At 42.0% G+C, this 13,046-nt stretch overlaps 1 protein-coding gene across 1 annotated transcript in view; it reads right to left on the bottom strand.

Moving 5' to 3' along the window:
* Window positions 1-13,046, bottom strand: part of WDR64 (WD repeat domain 64) — a 194,655-nt gene that overhangs the window by 172,277 nt on the left and 9,332 nt on the right. The window contains exons 3-5 of the mRNA XM_019526719.1: window positions 9,119-9,221; window positions 8,062-8,165; window positions 2,870-2,899 (exon numbers count right to left, since the gene is read on the bottom strand). Coding sequence (XP_019382264.1) covers window positions 2,870-2,899; window positions 8,062-8,165; window positions 9,119-9,221 — 237 coding nt within the window. The remainder of the gene's footprint in view (window positions 1-2,869; window positions 2,900-8,061; window positions 8,166-9,118; window positions 9,222-13,046) is intronic.

The raw sequence follows: 13,046 nt of genomic DNA on the forward strand, positions 1-13,046 counted from the left end.
GTTGGCAGGGCTAACCGGACCTTGTCGTGCATCCACAGGTGCATCTCAAGTAGAGCCAGGGAGGTGATCCTCCCCCTCTATGCGACGTTGGTCAGGCCACAGCTGGAGTACTGCGTCCAGTTCTCTGCGCCCCATTTCAGGAGGGATGTGGACAACATTGAAAGGGTCCAGAGGAGGGCCACCCGCATGATCTGGGGACTACAGGGAAGACCCTACAATGAGAGACTGCGGGACCTAAACCTGTTCAGCCTTCACAAGAGAAGGCTGAGGGGGGACCTGGTGACCGTCTATAAACTCACTAGGGGGGACCAGAAGGGTTTGGGAGAGACCTTGTTTCCCCTAGCACCCCCTGGCATAACAAGGAATAACGGCCATAAGTTGTTGGAGAGCAGGTTTAGATTAGACATCCGTAAGAACTACTTCACAGTCAGGGTGGCTAGGATCTGGAACCAACTTCCAAGGGAAGTGGTGCTGGCTCCTACCCTGGGGGTCTTTAAGAAGAGGCTTGATGCCTACCTGGCTGGAGTCATTTGAGCCCAGTTCTTTCTCCTGCCCAGGCTGGGGGTTGGACTTGAAGATCTACAAGGTCCCTTCTGACCTGCTTCTATGATTCTATGACCACAGCAGTGGCAGTGCCCTCCTTTGCCCAAGATCCTAATGGTTACAGTACAGAGACTGGGAGGTGGCTGCCTCAGGCCAGTGACATTTGAAAGCAACTCTCCATGGGTGGATCTAGGATTTTGAATAGGGGAATGCAGAAAGTGTGATGCATCATCACATATAACACAACACACATTTTCTCCAGGTAAAAAGAAACTAGAGGCTTTACTAATATGCTAGGGGCCTAGGGCTATTTTATTTAGTTTAAGATCCAAACAGAAACAAATATAACTTTACTAGAATTAAATATGCATTAATTTGGTGTACCATACATTACATATTAAAAAACACACAAAACTAGGCAAAAATTGTCAAAAGATGTTTCTTCAGTCCTGTAGTCATTAGGATTAAATTGTACATTTCTTTCATAAAACAAAATCAAGCCTTCTTGAGCACCCAATTCTTGTGCATCCAGTTCTTCGCAGCAAGTTATTTTTATACCCGAGTTCATGTTCACAAGTTAATTTTTCCAGATCGGGGTTCATGTTTTTAGCTAGAGTTAGAAATGGTCTATGGAGCTGTGAAATAAGAGCTACATTACCAGGAGCAGCTAACAGACAGAGTTGCAGAACAGAGAAATGCTCGAGTAGTGGACTATTAAGACAATTTAAAAAGGAGAGAAGGCTGTTAACCCCTGTGGAATTTAATTTAGAAGGAATCGGGGAGATTACAATGAGCCATGAAGTCAAGTGACTCCCTCACTCTTGCCTGCCACTGCCAGGCAGTTGGTTTTAAACTTTGAGTGTGGATCAGGAATCAAAGTGTGGAGGGGTGCAACTGTACTACTGCACCCTCCCTGGAGTTGCCCCTGCAGCTCTCCCTTATTCTAGAAAAGTGCTCCAGATGATGGTGTAGGGATCCAACTAAACTATATTCTTCCTGGTAATCAGGTAGTAAGGTAGGAGGACCCCAGTATAACAGTAATCTACGGTAAGCCATAGGTAGGTTTCCAAACACTGAACTAAAGCAACACATACTTGCTTGGGTGCAGTAGGGATGTTCTAGCTTTCTATTCAGTAATGTGTCTCTGTTCTTAAATATATCCCTACCTTGCTCTACAAGTTAAATTAGAATTTACATGAACATTTATGAACTTGTATTACCTAAACTGGCCCCAGAGTTTCTGGTTTTATTTTTTAGATGGGCAATAGGTGGAGAAGTTGAGCATGTTGGTGAAACATGGACCCCTGATTCCCCTTAAACTAGGGGTTTTCAGCCTTTTTAGTCTAAGTGCCCCTGGCAGCCAGACACTGAACAGGGAGGAGAAACATGCAGCTGGAGGGGGGGGGGGGCAGGTAATGCATGGCCAGACATGCAGCAGGGAGGCCAGGACAGTGTGCAGACGGGTGGGGATAGAGCACTGACGCTTCCCAGGAACAGGGACAGGGAAGCTTACAGGGCTAGGGTGAGGGCAGTGGCCCCCCACTGTGGGGCAGGGAAGCTCACCAGGCTGGTGTGTGGTGGCAGGCACAGAGGAGTGCTGCTGCCCTTGCCCTGCTCCAGCCCTGCTCCTGGGAGGTGGTGGTGCTCTGCCCCCGCCAGGCTGCACATACCCCCTAGGACTGGTCCAAGTACCCCCCAGGGGTACATGTACCCCTGGCTGACAACCCTGTCTTAAACCATACACATACACTTCGTGAGATCCGCCAGCACAAATATGCTGGCCCTCTGAAGAGTGACATCTGCAATTGCTGCAGCAAGGGGTCACATCAGCTGTTCGGACATCAGCCCTTTCATCAGCTGAGTTAATGAGCTTTCTTAAGGTCTGTGGTGCTACTTTCAGGGTAAAATTTAGCCTTCAGAGTGTATCCACATGTCAGTCAGCCAGCTGCACGATTCAATTTGGGATGTGTAGAATTGTATTTCACTACTGAGCATTCTGCTTTTCTCATTAAAATTTTCAGCTGATAACCTCTTACCCTGCAGCTCAAAAAAAGATGTTAGAAGGACAGGTAGGAGTGAGTGGGGAGGGGAAATTCAGTTGTACTTTTCTAGGTATCCTTTCATCAAGGTAAAATAAACAAATAAATATAAATAAAATCCTTGCAAACTTCTCTGAACGTCTGAACCTAACTATACAAAATCCTGCCAGAGATTCAGGGATGGAGTAGTGTTCAAGTACTTTTTTAGTTTCCAATTAATTAACTTTATTACTGGCCAGTTTTTGCTCTTAAACTATGCAAAAATAAGTGAAAAAGCTGAAACTTACTGCAATATTTGTGCTGGCCAGAACCCTCATCTGAAAAGAAAACAAAATGGTTATAAGTAGGTGGCAAGAAGAGTAAAGAACTGAACAGTCAGCTTAATGACAAGTAAAGGGAGTTGGTTGTCAGGCTCTTTCATGGAAATTGAACCAACTCTGCTCCTGAGTGCAAATGTTTTCTACTGGCCTGAGGAAGAAGGAGAAAGAGGGCACCCAGAGTTTCTTCACTTCTATTTCTTTCCCTATGTAGATTTTCTCTCTCTGTCCACAAAATAGGAAACAATACTTACCCTCCACCTGTCTCTCAAGGTTGTTATAAGGTTTAATTAAATGCTTCAAGAGCTAGGAGATGCTCAAGAAAAAAAAAAGAAATAATGGCAGAATATCCACATTTATAATGGAGTCCATGACAGTTGTCTCCTGATGCTAGGCTGCTGCATGCAGCCTGGCTCCCTAGTAAGTCAGTCAGCTTTCTTCACATATGAGACGGGTTTGATTTTCATGTTTGATATGATCCAGGATTCTCAGCCTTTCCCTCCTGCAATATCACAGCCATCTATCCACCTCAATCTATCTGTATCCCACTCTCTTCCATGTGGCAGTCTGCCCCGGACCCTCTCCCCTGGCAGTTTCACACATAATACATTAAGAAACAAGGATCAAACTCTGCCTTTGGATGTGTGAATCAGAAACACCCCCGTGGCTTCAGGGGGAACTTGTGAACAGATAAGTGCCTTTTCTAGGCTGCTCTAAAACAAAATCTACATGCCACATAGTTAAGAATTCACTCTCTTCTTGACTTTTTAGCCTTTTTGACAAATAAATTAGCAACGACAGATTTTACCTCAAAGATTCTTCCTAGGCTCACCTGCTCTTATGGCTTTTCCTCACCCACTAGTGGACAGCCTAGTCACTCGATCCTCTCTCTCCAGCCCCTGCCCCTAGTCTGGTGGGAGGGATAATGAGTGGTCATGTTTAAACCCATGGGTTTAAATGCTTCAAGAGCTAGGAGATGCTCAAGAAATAATGGCAGAATATCCACATTTATAATGTGTGTCCATGATAGTTGTCTCCTGATGCTAGGCTGCCACGTGCAGCCTGGCTCCCTAGTAAATCAGTCAGCTTTCTTCACGTATGAGATGGGTTTGATTTTCATGTTTGATATGATCCATGAAACACTGAGGCAATGCTAGAGCATTCTAATTAGAATATGGAGCAGACTCAATTAATCAGAGTAGGGTCCACTTTTTTAAAAACAGCAAGCAAATGATAATTGTAATGCCTAAATCATTTTCAAAGCAGCATGTGTGATTAAAGAAGTCTGCTGCAATGTGCTCTAATTAGAATGCATCAGAGTCTGTGTATAGGCACCCTGAATTCCACCAGGAACCATCATATGTTAAATTAGCTCAATTAAAAATCCAAACAGTCTATTCCTGAATGCAGTATTCATTAACTGAACAGCTTTTGAGACAAAATGTTTCCATATACAAGTTCCTTAAGATATCCATGACAGTATACTGCAAGGCTGTCTGGGGGAAAATAACTAAAAGATGAGAATATAAAATCATTTCATTTTTAAATCCTTGGCCTCTGGACAAAGATTGCTCTGAAAGGCTCCAACTCTACTTTTGGAATTATCTTTTAGTAACAAGATTCAGACCACTGTGATGATAAATTCTTGAAGCACCTTCATGTCTCACTTGCACCAGAGAGTTTCCAGTACAGTGAATAGAATTGCACCTTTTTAAATCCAATGTGAGATCAGAGTAGGGTCTATTTTTTTGAAACAGCAAGCAAATGATAATTGTAGTGCCTAAATCATTTCCCAAGCAGCATGCACGATTTTTGCCAGCATGACTCAAAGTCCCCAACGCACAGCTTCAAACAGGTAACTGAAAAATCATTTACACTTTGGCAACAAAACAGAGACATTGATGTCAAAGTGACATCAATGGAAACTGTGAGGAAGCAGCAGCATAAGACTTCTAAATAGCCCAGGGGTAATTTTATATTTGTTTAATGCTGCTCTATGTCAAATTCTTTTGCCTGGGTGTTGAAGAAGGATAATGTTCCTAAGGACAGAGAACTAGACTTGCAAATAAATTATTTCAGTACTTACCAAACATCTGTACTTTTCTTTAGTGTTTAATCACCCACAAGAGTCTCTTATTCTTTTGTACACTCCTGTCATGAACATTTTGCCCTAATTTTTCCTAATCCTCTAGGCTGCCTATACACATGCTTGCGGGGGAGGGGAGGTGGTTCCCATAGAGCCGCTCTAATTAAAATGCCACAGCATTACATGTATCAAGCGTCTGCATGTTTAAAAGTGGCTGTGGGGGCACTTTATCTAAACCTCATTCACTGAGGTTTAGATAAATTTCCCCACAGCCATTTTAAAAAAAAAGGTGTGGGGGCTTTAAAATGACACTGCAGCATTCTAATTAGAATGCAGAGCAGAGTAATTAATTGACACTTCTCTACTGCATTCTAATTAGAACATGAAGGAGCATGTGTTAGCCCTAGAGTGTGCTATAGCTGATTTAAAAATAAACTATTTTTACAAATTGTAATAGCCAGCCCTAGTTGCATTACAATGATAGATATGTCATGTAGCAATTTAAACAGATATGTGGCCTATGTCTACCATACCTTCTGCCACAGACATCATGCATTTCTGATATCAGAAACACAGTTTCTTAGAAGACTCATGAACAAATGTTGCTTTAATAGCAGCAGAATCTGAGCTGATACTTAAAAGGACATAGAAGGGCTGAAGTCTTGCAAAATGCTGGCTAGAAAAGTGGCTATACTGTCTAATGGTATTGTTCTCTGTACAACATTGAGTTTCTTGGAATTCCTGTATGTATGGGAATTTCACTTCTCAAACTGCAATTCCAACATGCTACTGAGCTGTTACTCTCATAAACATATTTAATAGGTTCCTCAGTTACAAACACTGTTCCACTGACCTTGTATTTTTCTAATGGACACAAAATCTTTCATAATTACATATGGTGAAGAGTGGAGGGTCAATTGATAGATGACTTTCAAAGTTCACTGTAGCCAGTTAAATGTCTCCCTTTTAATTACACAATATTTAATAAGAGAGCCTGTTTCATCAGGTGATTCTGCAATGGGCCAGGACAGCCATATAAGAGAAGTGGTGCACACAAAGACCTTGGGAAGAGCCAGTCCAGCCTAGGAAAGGGGCTTGAAGTTTGTAGGCCTATTGAGGGGCTAGGTAAGCCCCCGCAATTAGAACTGGGGATAACTGAAGGCAGGGGCTCAGATGAGCCCAGTGGAGTGAACGGCTGCTTTGCATAAGATCGCCGGGGCACCAAGCAAGTCCAGTGAGAGGAATGCTGTATGGTGGGGCCCACGGTGGGCCCCTGCTAAGTAAGAAGCTCCACTGCTTTTTAGACTGATCTCTAGAGTCCCAACTGGTCAATTCAAGGGCTAAGGCTGACAGGCTGAAGGTCAAGTAAGCTCACCATGAAGGTCAGGCTGGGGCTGTAGAGAGCTACAGACACCCCGAATGGCCCTCAGCTTAGCCTCCTTGCATCCTGCAAGGGGGTCTGAGAGAGATGGGCCAGTGACTGAGCACAGGCTATGAGATGGAGGCTGCAATTGAGTGCCCAGGAGAGAGAGCAGCTCAGGAAGAACATTCAGGAGCCCAGAGGGGTGAAGAAAGATCAGGGAATTAGGTTTGTATTTGGTCCTGGGGCATGACCTAACACTACACTCTGGGCTTCTGTGGGTAACACGCCTCCTGTGCCTGCCGCTGGTTTGAGAAGTGCAGCCCCACATGCAGGAGGTGCATTGCCGGTGCAATGTGGGGAGAGCATCAGCAAGCGAGGAAATCCCCACATGGCTTCAATGCTCTCTGCCACGCTGAGTCATGGGGGAAGAAAGCAGGGTGCCAGGGAACAGCAGCCCCGGCCAGGCTGGATCATGGGACAATCCAAGCCCAGCAGCTCATGCAGGGGCAAGCAGGTGGCTCCTGCTGCCACCAGGCTTGGATTGTCCCATGACCCTGCCAGGCCGGGGCCCCATCCTCAGGCTGCTGACCAGCCAATCACGTGCCACCAGAGGTGGGCACAAAACACACCCCTTCCATTCAGACGGGTGGGGGAGGGGAAGTGCTGTAGTGTGTTCTGTGGGGCCAGGTGGCACATCCCCCCCCCCCCCCCAAGTAAGAGGCGCAAGCACAGGGGGAGATGCTACTGTTCTACCCTGGCTGTGCTCCATCCCCACCCTCAGACATATACCACCTATAACCCGTCTAAGTATCCCTAGGGGTACACCTACATCAGGTGGACCACCCTGTGTATTAAAAGGTAAGTAAAAATGATTTTTATACACTATACTGTACAGTATTCAAGTCCCTAACCCCATTTCCCCCCATAAGCCTTTAGTTTTACCAACCACGGTTTTGCCAACCTTGGGGACTTTCCGGAATCTAACCCTCACAGTTGGCGAGGGAAACCTGTACTGTGGAATCATCAGCTCAGTGAAGTAGTTATAGGAAGTTGATTTGTGTTCAAAGGGATGAAGATTTATTCTCACAAACTTGACCTAAAAAAAATTAATTGCTCTGGAAATACATTATACTCTGTAGAAAATGTTGAATTCTTTTTGAAATCCTTGGTTTCAATTTTATATGTGGCGTTGAGGTCAATAAAGTTAATTGTGTAGGATATAAAAAAAGAGGAACTATGTTTTTAGATGTATCCAGATACTGTCTATTTTTATTTGTTTTACTATGTTTCTTCACTTGCAGCAAGTTTTACAAAATAGGCAAAATTAAAGTGAATTTCAATGACTATCTCCTTCAGCACTGAAAACTACAGAAAAATGAACCATGGTAAAAACACTTATGTTTATGTACCTTGATTCTATTTTTCCGTGAGCATGTCTACATGTTCATTAAATCTCATGTAGATGCACCCAGTGTACAAAAAGTGCTGAAGGAAATAGTCACTGAAATTCAATTTAATTTAGCCTATTTTTGCCTTTACGTATGTATATGTGATACTGGGTAAATCTACATGAGATGCTTTAATGGACATGTAGACATGCTCGCTGAAAAACAGAATCAAGGTGCATATTACATCTTGATATTATGCTATATAATATAGCATACACATGCACACATACAGATGCAAACAGAATAAAGAAAAAGTCAGAATTACCTGGCTATTAAAAACAGTTAATGTGCCTTTCTGAGAAGCCGTCACCAGGAAATCCAGCTGTGGCACCTTAACTATACACCTAATCGCATCTCGTCTCTTGACACCTGCCAATGACATGAAATTTTTCCGTATCTTAGTACTGTTCAAAAATAAGGAAACTGAGTAAAGTACATAACTAAAACCAAGATGGTAAGAACATTTTCCTCCTTCACTACATAATCTTTGAGTTCAAGGAAGTAAAAGAGGTTGGTTGAGAATACTCTATAAAAATTTTAAGTAATGATACTGAATTTTAAAAAGTCATTAGAACCACTTCCAACCCTATTGTACAAGCAAGGAATATAAGGACAGGTCAGAAAGAGGTTTGTCAAGAGGTACATTGACTTAGTGTATGCAGGTCCTTTATTCTTTTATCTTTTTCAAGTCAGTTAGCTCTGCCATTAGTTCTTCAGGCAGTCCTATTCTCATCAAACAAACTTCAATCTCGATTGACACAAACAGAAAAAAAAAAATGTTCCCTCCTTTCTGGACATAAGAAGAGTCATTTTCCCTTCTGGCTTTTCTCTAGCTGCACAATAGCTCAGCTTTTCTTCCTTGCAAGCTATCTCCTCATAGCTCACTCTCTTCTGCTCTCTTCTCTGGGGTTTTAAGAGATGCTCCTTCATCACCAGTAACATGTCCCATAGCAGAATGTTCTTAACAGAGCTGTCTACCCCTTCTTAAAGGGACAGACCACCCAGTTACAGTGAAAAAGTGTTGTGATTTAAAAATTAACTTAATAATCAAAAGGCAGAAAGAATCTGTCTAAGAACATGGGCAAATAGGCAAAGTTTATGTGTTCAGTGGTTTCTGGGAAGACTTCAGATATATATACACAGGATAGTGATGGGAGACTTTAGGGGAAAATGATGGAAAATAGGATAGAACAAGAAGTGTATATAGTAAACGTAAGCAACCATGTGACTTCATCATTGCTCCCTCAGTAAAGTATGCATCGTACAGCATTAAAAAGTAGAATGAGAATTTTTCTTTTGGCCTTTAACATTAAATATGCTACCTGCTTTGGTAATCTGCCGCCTTCGGGACACCAGGAAAACCATGTTCTCTTCATCCAGCTGGGAAGCCAGAGCATCTCCTTCTCTTACAAAATAGCCAAAGATCTGGGTGGAGCATGGGGGGAAGGGGTGAGAGAAAAAACCCATAAGAAAACAGATTCTAAAATTCATATATATGTGCATAAACCTAAACAGTTATCTGACTGGTATTATTTAACATCTTTCTTTTGTAAATTCCCTGCTGTTGTGTCTACTTACTTGTCCTTAGGTTGTTTACTCTTCAGACGAGCCACAGTCCTTAAGTATTTGAATGTGGGCACTAATGCACATACTTTTACAGTGCTAATGTAATGTGATATAATGGCTGACTTTTTTTTCTTTTAAAAAGCAATAGTTTTGAATTTTCTGTTTATTTTTTTTTACCTTTTTGTGTTTGTAGGTGAGAGGCAGAACTAGAAAGAAAACATCAAAACAATAATGGAAAAAAGTTGACCTCACTGTATACAGGAGATGACACAAAGATGCATAGTACTTAGTATCCTCTGAAGACAAGCTGATCATTATGACATCCAGACCCCTTTTTGGGGGGTCAAAGAGGATTAAACATACATTTGAACTTTTGGATTCTTATTCACACCAAATCCATAAGCTTCAGGGTGTGCTCAACATTTTCACTTGAAAAAAGGGCAAAGAAGAAATGGGAGGGCAGTGAAGCTAAGTTGTTATACATTGCCCAGACAAAGGTCCTTTTCATTGATATTCTGCACAGTCCACACAGAAAACAGAAAGAGGGAACTGACAGAAGTGAAATTTGTCACATGATCGGCCTCCTGAAAGTGCTCTACAACCATGCCCTGACAGAATTGTATGGCTGAAGAGTGCTTTAAGTGCCTGATCTCATGATAAATTAACCTTCATTTAATGAGGGTTGAGCTGAAGGTGCTCCAAAGCAAAGCACCTTCATTAACTTCTGTAAGTCCCCGTGAGTGAGCTGGGCTGAGCTGATGCAAACCCAGCCCTGCCCCCAGTGCAGTGTCTGCAAGATGGTAGGAGAGAAGGGGAAGAGTAATGTTGAATTGAGGAACAGCACATTTTAGGAGCTACAGGGCCCCTTCAGGACTGAAATAGGGCATACAAGGTATCACATAATCTCTTCATTTGCTGCCTTACATTAATTCTGAAAACAAAGTAAGCATTTAGCACCTTTGTCTTATTTCATAACTTCTCACATTATATTAGAATCCTTTTGTTTGCCATCCTGACTGTTCCAATTTATTCCATTACTACCATGAACAGAATAGCTTGCATAGTCCTTCAAGACACCTTTATGCTCTTATCTTTTACTCTGCAGCTCACAGGTTAATGGCATTCAAGTCAACTGTCAGTCATAGCCCTTCCATTTTTCTTCTAGTCCTACTTAATGGTGCTTTACAGTTGTCTCTCCCTCTTGTATCTAGACAAGAGTTAGAATTCTTCTACATATAAAGACTAGGTAAATGACATTGATCAGTAACTTGCAATATCACGTTACAACTTCTTCCCTCTCTCTTGCTGAAGAAAAGTGCCCTGACTTAAAAGGAGTACCTCTAACATTTCATATACAAACTATGACATTCTAAAACCTGGAAAAATTGGTGATTTTTGCAGTCTGTAAACATTATGGGCCAAATCCAATTTTATTTTACACACCGAATTACTATTAACATATACAAATGTAGCAGCATAAGTGGTGTTTTTGGCACACAGGCAGATTTTAGATCCTATTTCTACTTACACAGATACTTTTGCCTCTCTGAGCATGTTGAGAGGTCTCTCCTGTGACCAAATATGCTCTGTAGTAGAATACTGTTCATAACCATGTATGTCCTTGATAGCATAAGTGGAAAAAACCCATGACTAGAGATGGGAGGGATTGGGGGATGGGGGAAATGACCCTCCCACCTTTGTCCCAATAAGCTAATTGTTAGGACATTCACCCAAGGAATGGGAGACTCATGTTCTAGGCCTTTATCACCCAGGGGGCGAGGGGATGAACCTACATCTTCCATTTTCCAAGTCTTCTAATCACAAAGCTGTGCACTAGACATCTCTGTCCTCATCTGGGAACCCAGAAGGAGAATATATGGGGCTTGGGAGAGGTCAGGTCAAAGGGGTTGCGGCTCTGTGAGAAGGACACTGTTTTGGAAGGAAAGGGTTCTGGCCCTTATTCTTGCCCGCTATGGCTTTTGTGATTCTTACAGTTAATAGTCACTGGATAAAATGTAAAGCCAGCAATAAGATAGCTTTAGTTTTGACAATTTGGGGGATTTCCAAGCATGAGAGACACCAAGGAATGTTTCTACTTTGAGTAGTACAAAGCAGAAGAGAATAAAAGGCCATGCAGGATGAGTGGGGAATGGTCATGACACTCATGACTCATGAGTGGGGTGATGTCTCTCAGTAGTCAAGAGTTAGAAAGATAGAGTTGTTTGAAAGAGGAATGGGAAGGTGAAAAGGAAACAATTCATTGGAAACTGTAGAAGCAATATGGACATGAATTATGGCCATCCACATCTTCCTGAGGGCTTGGACTTGAAGGAAAAAGAGGCTCTGGATGAGTGATGCTCTTTTTTGAGATGCAGTGGATAGAATAGATGCTAAGCAAGAACAGATCAAAGGCTTGAAGGGAAGAGCTCAGAACAAGGCAGCTGATGACTAGGAGTGGGGTAGATTGTGGATAAAGGGGAAATGAGAACAGGAACCTAGGTTGCCAAAGATCACAAGGCAAGTGATGAAGCTAGGAGGAGAGACCGAGTGCAGTACTTATTAGTGTCTTGCTTAGTCACTAAGCCACACTGCCTCCCTCTGGAATTGGCTGTCATGAACGATCCCCAAAGTGCTGATACCAATGGAAAGAAACAAGAAAAGATGTCGGAACCAAGCCAGAGACATTTTACTTTGCTGAAGTTTTTGATTTGATCCTTTTCTTTTAGGAATGATTTTAGCATGGTAATACAGCTTGCTTTGGATTCCTGGAATGGTATTGGTATAACTCTGGTTTTGCTCAGTTTAATTAAGGGTGAGTTACAACTAATTTGATGAAAGTTGGACCTAGCTACTAAATTGACAGTCTTGGCAATAGTTGTCCTGTTTTAGAAGAAGGAAAGTGGTAGAAGTCTGGATAATTTCAGAAGCTGTAGGTTAATCCAATCTTAGTTTCCACCTTGTTTCCATTTATTATCTAGTCCCCACATTAAATATTTTCTATACCTATGTCCCAGTATAGATGTATATAAAGTGCTCCAAAGGTACTAAAATAGCTTCTAACATACATTATCAGCAGATTTCATGCTAGTAAGGGAAACTCTTCTGCTTTTTCTTGCAGTATTGTATTGCAAAGGGTACTGCTTATAAGAGGTACTAACATAACTCTGCTTTAATTCTATCCATCTACATTCACCCCTGTAATTATTTCATCATTAATAACTAGGATGATTCATTTCCTAACTATTCTAAGTTAGTTATTCCACACATGTTTTCCTGCACAAAAAGGGAAACTAAGACTTTAAGTTTCTTTTGAACAATTAAACCATTTTAAAGCATTATACTATACACTAAGTTTCCTAAAGTTAAAGATCATTTTAAGTACACTGCATACACATATACACATTCATTAGCGTGCTGTACTTAACTCTTTTTAAGCAATTTCTGTTCTAATACCATTATTTCAAATCCTGGTATGTAACACAAAATTCTTGAGGAACACGTGTGAACTGGGGATGTTTGGAATTGGAGTTTTAACCGGCAGCAGCTGTGCTGTTTACTAGGGATGCTTATTGCTTAAAATCTGTTTCCTGGTCTGGCTTTTGTACTTCTGTTTCTATAGCAGGCAGAGGGCCAGGTGATCTTTTGGAGCATTAATGATCAGATATACGGTTGCGGGGGGGGGGG

The sequence above is a fragment of the Gavialis gangeticus genome, unplaced genomic scaffold (assembly GCF_001723915.1).
Source record: "Gavialis gangeticus isolate Ggan-Ray unplaced genomic scaffold, GavGan_comp1, whole genome shotgun sequence".
NCBI classification, from domain to species: Eukaryota; Metazoa; Chordata; order Crocodylia; family Gavialidae; genus Gavialis; species Gavialis gangeticus.